General features: G+C 32.8%; 2 protein-coding genes across 2 annotated transcripts; one reads left to right on the top strand and one right to left on the bottom strand.

Moving 5' to 3' along the window:
* Positions 1 to 3,938: 3,938 nt before the first annotated feature.
* Positions 3,939 to 7,887, top strand: LOC110817462 (cucumisin-like). Its single transcript, XM_088217566.1, has 10 exons — positions 3,939 to 4,322; positions 4,418 to 4,506; positions 4,734 to 4,831; positions 4,929 to 5,069; positions 5,157 to 5,256; positions 5,342 to 5,855; positions 5,948 to 6,270; positions 6,393 to 6,504; positions 6,593 to 6,806; positions 6,910 to 7,887. The coding sequence occupies exons 1-10, from the start codon at positions 4,242 to 4,244 to the stop codon at positions 7,539 to 7,541; spliced, it is 2,304 nt and encodes a 767-aa protein (XP_088073692.1). The 5' UTR covers positions 3,939 to 4,241; the 3' UTR covers positions 7,542 to 7,887.
* Positions 7,888 to 7,916: 29 nt separating this feature from the next.
* On the bottom strand, positions 7,917 to 10,155 carry NRS/ER (nucleotide-rhamnose synthase/epimerase-reductase). Its single transcript, XM_022046179.2, has 2 exons — positions 9,523 to 10,155; positions 7,917 to 8,667 (listed from the first exon to the last, which is right to left on the bottom strand). Exons 1-2 carry the CDS (start codon positions 9,973 to 9,975, stop codon positions 8,215 to 8,217), a joined length of 906 nt encoding a protein of 301 aa, XP_021901871.1. The 5' UTR covers positions 9,976 to 10,155; the 3' UTR covers positions 7,917 to 8,214.
* Positions 10,156 to 10,570: the final 415 nt, after the last annotated feature.

The following is a 10,570-nucleotide window of genomic DNA, read 5'->3' on the forward strand; positions in this document are numbered from 1 at the left end:
TGTTTACTTTCTATTTATTTTTTTATTTTTGTTATTTTTTTAAAAGAGTCATTCTCGTAACTTTATTGGATATTTTGAATTATTGTATAAGAAATGTAAACTTTAACACTATTATTTCGCTTCCGTATTCAATTTATAATTTATTTTCTTTTAAGTTCTAGGACACTACAATGTCAGTATTTTTCGTCTTACAGAAGATGTTCCTTGATCAATAATTAAAAGAAAAAAAATTAATTAACGGACCTTGATCTATCGATTACTTGAATTTGTTCATATTAGAAATTTAAGTTTCGATTCATAAAATTAATATATATTACTGTTTTACTGTATCGTAAACTTGAAAGGTAAGTTTGTGTTGTAGACCTACGATGACATATTTTTCCCCTTTATAGTTGGATTATTCCATGAATTTTTCGTTTTGTGGAAAATTTTCCTTGATCAATAATTTTAAAAAAAAAAATCAACCAATAGACTTTGATCTAACGATTACTTAAATTTTCATTCATGTTAAAAACTTAAGCTTTTATTTACAAAATTAATATATATTAATTTTTAAAAAATAACACCTGATACATATACAAAATTGCAAATGTATAATACACTGCATATTACATATAATCTTTTCGAAATGCATTTTGCATCGTGAAGTTATTGTTTTAATCAAGAAATTAAATTATGTATTCTCTATTATTTATTATATATTATAATAAGTAATATTAATAATATTATTAAATTTATTGAAATTTATTATTTGTCTTTTTCACTTTTTTTTATTTGTTGGACGGGCTTGGGCTTGGGCTTGGGCTTGGGCTTGGGCTTGGTCAAAATTTAATTAAATAAGATACGTTAGTTAGTTAGTTATCCCTTCGATGTAATTAAATTTGAAAATTTATATTCAATTTGATTGTTTGAGTGACCAAAGGTCTCTGTGTATACATACATATATACATATATATATATATATATATATATACACTCATATATTCTTGTTATTTATTACCAATAACTTTCTCTTATTTTTAATTTTTCTTCTTTAAACTTAAGACTCATTTGTAATGCTTTGTTCAAAGTTTTCAAGTTTCTTTTTGGCAATTCCATAACGTTTTTACTGAAAATTATTCATATCTTATACAATGTACTTATATATACATGTATTTATACACATAGATAATCTAGAGATGTTTAAGCAACTACATATATACATATAAATAATCGAGATATGTTTAAGCAACTTTAAATTTTTTTACAATAATGTTCGAACAATATCTCAACTTTTATTATTGATATTTATATAGATTTATAAAAAAATTCAATCTAAAACTCTTACATAATATATTATTAATTCATGTATCAACTAATAAATATATATATATATATATATATTATGATCTATTTTTTCAAGTTTGTTATCTCAAAACAAAACAAGATGTATAAAAGTCAAGTCGTTAAAAGTATATTAAGTGGCTTGAAGATTCATTGTTGCTATAATTGAAAAAGCAAATTGGATTAATTAATTATGATAAATATATGATGTGTGTGTATATATATTACCGATAATATTAAACTTGTATATTAAAATTTAAATATATTTATATATTTTAGTGTCTATATTATCAATGAGAATCGTTACTCGCTGATCCTAAATATATATTACATCATATTTATTGCGGTACATTCTTGTATTTAGACCATAATAATATTATATTAATTAATATAAATAAATTTAATTTATAAGATATTTTGGATGGTATAAATAAGTTAATTATTATAGTATCAAATTATCGAAAAATGGAGTTATGTTAGTTTAATAATTTGTTTAATTATTTAATCTGAAAGAAGTAAGCTAATAATTAGATAACTACTTTTTAAGAAGATATATATAAATATATATACATATACTCTTAGAGATGATAGATACATATATATATATATATATATGCAAACTTACACGTGGTTACTATAACATTTTATTAGTGAATAAAAAAATAAAAAATAAAAAACTAAATTAAAGTAGCAGATTTAATTGAAGATACGTATGTTTATCCTGCAGATCCATTCATTAACCATCCTCCTCTCTTTTACTAACCAATTGGGGAGTAGTCAACTATTGTTTAAGAAATGATTCAAAATTACAGTTATGGAGAAAAATTATAAATTAATAATTATAAAAAATTAAAGAAAAATAATAGTAAATTAAATAGTAATAAATTAATAATTACGAAGAAAAAAATTTATAAGTAATTTTATTACTGCTTATATATAGGTTGTGAAATATTATGTATCGATATTCTCTTTTGATTGAATAGAAATATTATGTAAGAATATTTTTTCAAGTTATTTTTGGTGTATTAAAAACAAGTCAACAAATAGTTTAATACTTATTCTTTTAGTAGAGCGATTGCGATTAATTGAGTTAATCTTGCTTTAATTAATGATTCTTTTTTATAGATTTAGAATTAATCCTTTTAAAATTTTTCTATCTTATTATATCCTATTTTTTTTTATAACTATTTAGAAAAATTAACTTGGAAATTTTGGGATTAAGAATTACCTATCTTGAAAAGTACAAAATAATTTTTAAAAATAAGTTAATAACTTCTTCGTAATATTGATAAACTTAAGAATTTATATTTTAAATATATATATTTATATATACGAGTTGTGATAGAAAAATATTTTTGATAGTAATTTGATACTATTAAATGTCAAGTGACTAATAATTTTAATACATATATTGTGCTATACATAAATATTAACTATTAAAATGTTTAGATTTAGAAAAAGTCTTTTTTACAGTAAATTTGATATTATTAAATACATAGCTACTAACCATTTTAATACAAGTATTGTACTATATATAAATATTACCTGCAAAAAAAAAGTTTAGATTTATGATTATATATTATATCTATTACATTAATATAGTATTTATCTTCTATCAAATTCATAACTAAGATAATACATGTGTAGAATATATACATACTTGTGTTTGTGTGTGTATAATTAAAGATAAAATTTAAAATACAACCATCACTTTGTTATTCAAGTGACAAACCCTTTATACTAAAATTTACTAAATAACTAATATAATATTATTATATATAAGCAATGCGTATTAAGTAAAATATTTATATTTTTAATTAAAATAAGTTGTCTAATTAGATTGAAAATTTATTTTTGCAAAATAATCTTATAAATTTTAGTACTACTATCTTGTGACATCATATATATTAATATTAGATAAAAGATAAAATAAGTTAGTAAAAAAAATTATTTTTTATAGATAATTTTTATTTTTTTAATAAATTTTAAATATTTTATTTTATTAAACTTATGATATAATATATATATTTTACCGGAGTTTTTTCACTTTTCACTAATTAAAAAATTTTCGTCATTGAATTTTGTTTTATTAAATTTTACTTCATTATTTTATAATTGAAATTCTTTTAAATATTATTGATAAAATATAAATTACTATTTTTCTATATATTTATACATTAACCACAAATAAAATTAAAATAATAAAAAATTATTAACTCAAGTCTTTTCTAAAAATTATAATAAAATATTATTTGAATGATATAAATTAATTCAAAAATTTTAACTGAAATTTGAATGGTTAAATTTTTGTGTAAAACCAAACTATAATGATTAAAAATTACATTATAATAAAATATAAATTCAATTCTATTAGTTTAATTATTTTAATGCTTTGAAGTGTATATTCGAAGATTTAAAGACCACCAAAACTAAATTTGCTCAGACTTCACAGCATGATTCTAAACTTCTGAGTACCATCGGTCCCTGAAAAGGGAACTTTTAATTGCTCCACATGAACGAAGCCGGCAAAGCATGTGGGGATGATAATAACAAGAAGAACCTATACATATATATATATATATATATATCTACATATGTATATATAACAACACTATCCTCCATAACATACATATATAACATTATTCCATTCTTTTACCATTTTTTTCAAGTACTAACAAGAGCATGAAGCATTGATATCTTGACTTCTTACTACTTGTACCATTAAGATTCCTTCAATCAAATTCTTTTTTCTTTAGAAAGAAATCATGTAGGCGTCCATCACAAAATCCTGCAGAAGCAAACAGGGACGGCTTAGTTAGTGCATGGTAAAACACATAAGAAATATCAATTTGCCACATATAAATACCTCTAATCAACTTAAGAAACATGATCTGTGCTAAACACAGAAATTGATAGCCATGCCAGAGCTGCATTCATTTCTCTACTCATTGTTACTTGCAGCATTTCTGCTAACTACTTGCCATGCCCAGCAGAGGAAAGTAATGAAAATATTCTTCTTCCCTTTTTACATTTTTACTTATCTATTTTACTTCGATGGGTTTTACTAGAGTTTGTAATAATTTAAAATTTGCAGGTTCACATTGTGTACATGGGAGAGCTTCCTAAGGGAGATTTCTCTGTTGCATCCACCCACCATTCCATGCTTAAAACTGTTCTTGGGAGGTTACTATACACTAACAATCCTACTGCTGCTGTATTCATGACTTTCCTTGATAATTGAAACTTCATTGCGTTTCTAGCTAATTAACTATGTGTAAATAATATCATATCTAAGTTAAAAGTTAAGGGCAGTTGAAATTCTTACATCCAGAAAGTCATTTTCGAATTATTCAAATGTCTTATGTTCATAATTATTTTATTGTTGGGTGGTACTGCTGGATCTCGAACAGTAAATCATCAGTCAAGGACTCATTAATCTATAGTTACGGGAGGAGCTTCAATGGATTTGCAGCAAACTTAACAGATGAAGAAGTTGAGAGTTTCTCGGGTGAGATTGTTAACTATTGACAAAAAAGAGAAATTGGGTCTTATTGTTTACTAATCGATACAATCTTAATGCTTAAAAAAAATTGAATACGTTGCAGACATGGAAGGTGTAGTCTCTGTGATTCCAAACCACATACTAAAACTTCACACCACAAGGTCATGGGACTTCATGGGTATTAGTAAAGACACTGTTGGTCCACCCAAAGAAGGAAACGTCATTGTTGGGCTTCTAGATACAGGCAAATGCAGATTAATTCCTTCTGCTTTTTTGAACTATTAATAAAGAAGATGATGTGAATTGTACCTCTCTATTGTTTGTTTTAAAGGAATCTGGCCAGAATCTGAAAGCTTTAACGATGATGGTTTTACTGCTCCGCCAGCCAAGTGGAAAGGAAAATGCACAGGTGCCAACTTCACCTGCAACAAGTGAGTTATTCTTCTTGATTGCCTTTGGACGTCATTAATCCTCTGAAGTTGTAACTCATCTGATGAAACACTTAAAACTTCACAGCAAGCTTATTGGAGCCCGCTATTACAACAGCGAGAACTTGTATTTCCCCGGGGACTTCAAATCTCCAAGAGACTCTGAAGGCCACGGAACTCATACTTCGTCAACTGCAGCAGGGCGTGAAGTGGCGGGAGCAAGCTACTTAGGGTTAGCTAATGGGACTGCCAGAGGAGGAGCCCCTTATGCAAGAATTGCCATGTACAAGGTCTGCTGGGCATTTGGATGCTCTTCTGCAGATATTCTTGCAGCATTTGATGATGCAATAGCTGATGGTGTTGATATTCTATCAGTCTCCCTCGGTTTTCCTTGGCCAATACCCTACTTAGAAGATCCTATTGCCATCGGTGCCTTCCATGCTATGAGAAAGGGTATATTGACCTCAAACTCCGCTGGAAATTCCGGGCCCTGGCCTGCAACAGTTTCTAACTATGCACCTTGGACACTGACTGTTGCTGCTAGCACCATTGATAGAAAATTCATCGCTCAAGTAGCGCTTGGAAATGGAAAAGTTTACAATGTGAGTGAATATTCATCACTCCCACCAAATTCTCATTTCAAATAATATTTCTGATATCGTCATCTAACCTTACGTGCTTTCATCATATGAAGGGACTTTCCGTCAACAGCTTTGATCTAAATGGTACCTCTTATCCCTTGATTTGGGGAAGAGATGCAGCCAACTATTCTGCAGGTGGTAATCCAGATGTCGCAAGATACTGCTTCCCTGGGTATATGAATTCATACAAGGTTTCTGGAAAAATTGTTTTCTGTGAAACCCTCTGGGATGGTTCTGGCATTCTTCTGGCCAATGGTATAGGCACCATAATGGCAGATTCATCTTTCCCTGATTTCGCATTCAATTACCCATTACCAGCAACGGTGATCAGCACCGAAGAGGGACAGCAGATTCTGGATTATATAAAATCAACAAAGTAACTAACTCTTTTCTCTCTCTTTTTATCTTCTAGATGAGTCATTGTATGACCCGTTAGAATTAGAATTAGCGAAGCTTGTTATGCGTACATTTTAATGAAAATAACTTTACCTTCTTCAGAAATCCAATTGCAACTATACTGGTTGGTGAGGCCTGGGTTGACGCCATGGCACCTTCTGTTGTATCGTTCTCTTCTAGGGGTCCAAACCCTATGACCCCAGACATTCTCAAGGTAATCAAAGATTCATAAGCACCAAACTCACATTATCCATTTGTGAATGTTGGAACATGCCTGAAGATCTTGTTTGGATGACCTGCAGCCTGATATCACTGCACCTGGTGTGGATATCCTTGCCGCTTGGTCCCCTGTCGCACCACCTTCTATGTACTACAATGACAAAAGGAGTTTCGAGTTCAACATAATCTCGGGCACATCCATGTCTTGTCCTCATGCTAGTGGTGCTGCTGCCTATGTGAAGGCGGCTCACCCTGACTGGTCCCCAGCTGCCATCAAATCCGCACTCATGACCACAGGTCAGGAAATCTATTTCCTTGCACTTTTACCAGCTTCGTCCATTTGAAGAGTTGTGAATAATACACTTGATAAAACTCTGACTTGATCATTTTGCTTCAACAGCTAGCATCATGGATGCTAAGAAGCATGATGACCGCGAATTCGCTTATGGGTCTGGCCATATTAACCCAGAGGGCGCACTAGACCCTGGGCTTGTCTATGATGCATCTGAAGGTGACTATATAAACTTCCTATGCAAGCAAGGTTACAACACAACCACTCTGAGAAAAATAACTTGGGACAACAGCAGTGTCTGTACCAGCACGGAACCTGGAAGAGCTTGGGATCTTAACTACCCTTCCTTCTCGGTAGCAGTAGAAGATGGACAGCAGATCCTAGCTATTTTTAACAGGACAGTCACGAATGTTGGCTCGGAAAATTCCATCTACACTGCTAGCATGTACATACCCACCTCAATTGGCGTAACCGTGGAGCCTTCTGTTCTGTCATTCTCCAAGGTTGGAGAGCAAAAGTCATTTCTGGTGATGGTCTATGGCCCCCCGATCACGCAGCAGCCAATAATTTCTGGGGCAATCATGTGGAAAGATGGGATTCATGTAGTCAGAAGCCCACTTGTGATCTACACAATTCTCCCAGGCTCTACCTACTCTTCTTCCTACTCTCTTCCGCATAAAACTCCCAATTTTGAAGGTCTTTCAATGTACCACAAGAATGGGATTCTTACTGGCAAGTAATAAATCTCCTTGGACATCAGATTGAACTTAGCGATATCAACTAAGCTTTTTAAGAATATTACTTTACAGCTTCTTTCAATTATGGGTATTAGAAATCCTACCAACGACACCCCCTTGTCTTTTCTCTCCTTTACATGTTAGCTGCATCCAATTCCAGCCAAAGTCTCTAGTAAAAACAGAGAGAACAATAATAGAGATTTTTTCAGATTTATTTTTTTGCTTCCATTTGAAAATCTATACACTGGTTTTGCCGCACTAAACTTAGAAAGATCAACAATTGAGGTTCTAGTCAAACATGTTATGGCACAAGACCTCAGCAGACAGAAGAAATAAGAAAAAACCAAACAAAAAAATCCAAGCCACAAAAAACCATCGTATAAAATGTCTTTATAACTTGATAAATCACTTCTGACTAATTTATTTCTGATAAAGTTACAAATACAACATCGAAAGAGATACAAATAGAGCAATCATGCATGTCATCTGGGAAGAGGAGTGAAGATATTACATCAACCCAAATGAACAAAATTCAAAAAATACCAAACAGGGAAAACAAAAAGTTCAAACCTAGTTTTTTAGATCTTGACTGGCTTTCAATACAGCTTGAGCAGATTATGAAAGCAGGATTCCCTATTAAACATGGCTTGGGAATTTTCGCTTCAACTGAATCCTATCAAGCTTGAGCAGTCTTCTGATTTGGCTTGAATACATACTTGATAAGGGACTCCTTGATGGACAACATTTCTGGGAACTCCTGCTTCAACTTGGTGGCATCAAGCTCGTTATTGCTTCTTGGGGCAATGATCACCTTTGCCTGTTCCTCGAGATTAAAGTTCTTCCATGTGAAACTGGGGTCAATGTAGTCCCTATACATCTCTAAGATCTCATTGTGGCTGACGACTCCAGGGTTTGTAAAGTTCCATATCCCAGTAAGGTTTCTCTTTGCCATCTCAATAGATATGGGAAGGAGTTCATCCAAGATGGTCATTGAGTTGGGAATGTTCACTACTTTGTCATACCGGGTGATCTTAGTAATGAAGTTACGTGGATTGGTCAAATCAGATGAAATGGGCATTCTCACACGCAAGGTGCAGACATTCTCATAATTGTGGAGCAAATCTTCCACCTTCAATTATCAGTAAAAGAACACGATTAGGACAACGGTACCATGCTGCACATCTACGTACCAACTGCAACCAAGTTTTATCATCAACTAAGAACACAACGAGGCATGGAAAATGGTGCCCAAAATCTCAAAAAGAGGAACCATACTACTAAAAATTACAAAAAAATTAGAGGCACTGACTGCAGTTTCCAAATAGTCCATCGATCATACTATTATCCATGAAAAGTCCCTACCATCAAAGAAGATCAATACATAGGATGTTAAATTAACACAAAGAATCAATATCCAAAACGAAGATTTGGCCCCAAGAACCCAGAAAATCTTTCTTCAATTTCCCCAAACACTCAAATGGCATCTACAAGCAACATTACTTACGTGGGTACTCAGTTTAAATAGTTATAGAATATCAAGAAATGGGGGTACTAGCCCTTATCACTGTTTTAGAAACCATAAGTTCAACGTTAAATGTACGGATCACAATTCAAAAAATCTCGCGCTCGCATAGAAATGAGCTCTGAGTGGATCTTAAGCCACAAAGCATGAAGCATCGAACTTTTGATCCAATTTGGCGTTGCAGTGTGAAGAACAAGATCTTTACGTAGTCAAGAGATTAAACCAACAATACGATGTAAGCAATAACAGTGGAAAAGCAGCTCGCTAAACAAGAAATGGAACAAAACAAAACTCGTCAGATCTAGCACGTTACGTCTCATATGAAACGCTCTTAAAAACCCAGGTCAAGCATTTACAAAAATCAATTCTGATAAATTCAATCAAACGTATCAAAGATTTTAATAAGAAAAACCAATAAACTCACAGACATTTCATGTAAAGTAAGTGGTATACGAAACTAACCATAGCCTTGGTTTTGGAGTAGAAAGATCCGGTGAAATTGGGGGTGTCTTCTTCCTTGAAGCCAATACCCGAGCCAAGGGGATGATCCGAGTCGTACTCGAAGATGCAGCCAGTGGCGTAATTGATGAGTACGAGTCCCTTGTTCCTGCAAACATCAGCAAGGGTGAGGGTGCCGACCACGTTGGTCCGGATGGTCTCCACCTTGTGGGACTCACACCAGTCGACGTTGGGGCGGCCTGTGACACCGGCGGCGTTGAAAACGTGGGTGGGCTTCACAGCCTCCAGGTCCGCCACTAACGACTCTCGGTTCTCGAGCCGCCCGGAGCCGTATTCGAAGTCAATGGCCATGGATTCGCAGAGTTTTCCCAGGAGTCCCCCAATCCAGCCGGTCCGGCCATAGATCAGGAACTTCAATGGCTTATCCAACGAAGACCCGTTTGCTGGGAAGCCCATTTGAATAATACCCACGAAGCCTAAATCACAGAAACGAACGGAGGGCAAGAATGAGAGACGAGGAGACAGAGACCAAGAGAGGTGGATCTGGTAGAATGCACAAGTAAACGTTTTTATACGCGTTCTATGAAATTTCAATGCAAAAAAAAAAAAAATTACTTGATGTTATTTAATTCATCAAAAATTTAAAATTTATGGCTGTATTTTCGGTTTTATGGCAGGTTTTGGACCGGGAGAGTGATGCGTCGGTGAGAGAAAAGTGCCGGTGAGGGCGACCCCAGCATGCTTACAGTGACACCCCACTTGTGATGCATTCTTTCAAGAAATAAAAAAATCACAGCCACAAATATTTTCAGTGAAATTATATTTTTTATTAAACCGAGCCCATAGATGGTGAATATGTATTAGATTTTTTATGCAGTTTGGTGAGGAAGGTGGTGGGACAGAATCCTCTTTTCATTGTCCGAGAAAAAAGAAAAAGGAAAAATTAGTTCTTTAAAGGGAAAGAAGTGGAATATGATTTTTTTCGTTAAATAATTAAAAATTAAAAAAAATTGTTATGGTAAATTCCATGAATGACTTGGACATAGAGGCC

This window comes from Carica papaya, chromosome 4, assembly GCF_054855325.1.
Source record: "Carica papaya isolate Zhongbai chromosome 4, ASM5485532v1, whole genome shotgun sequence".
In the NCBI taxonomy this organism is placed as follows: domain Eukaryota; kingdom Viridiplantae; phylum Streptophyta; class Magnoliopsida; order Brassicales; family Caricaceae; genus Carica; species Carica papaya.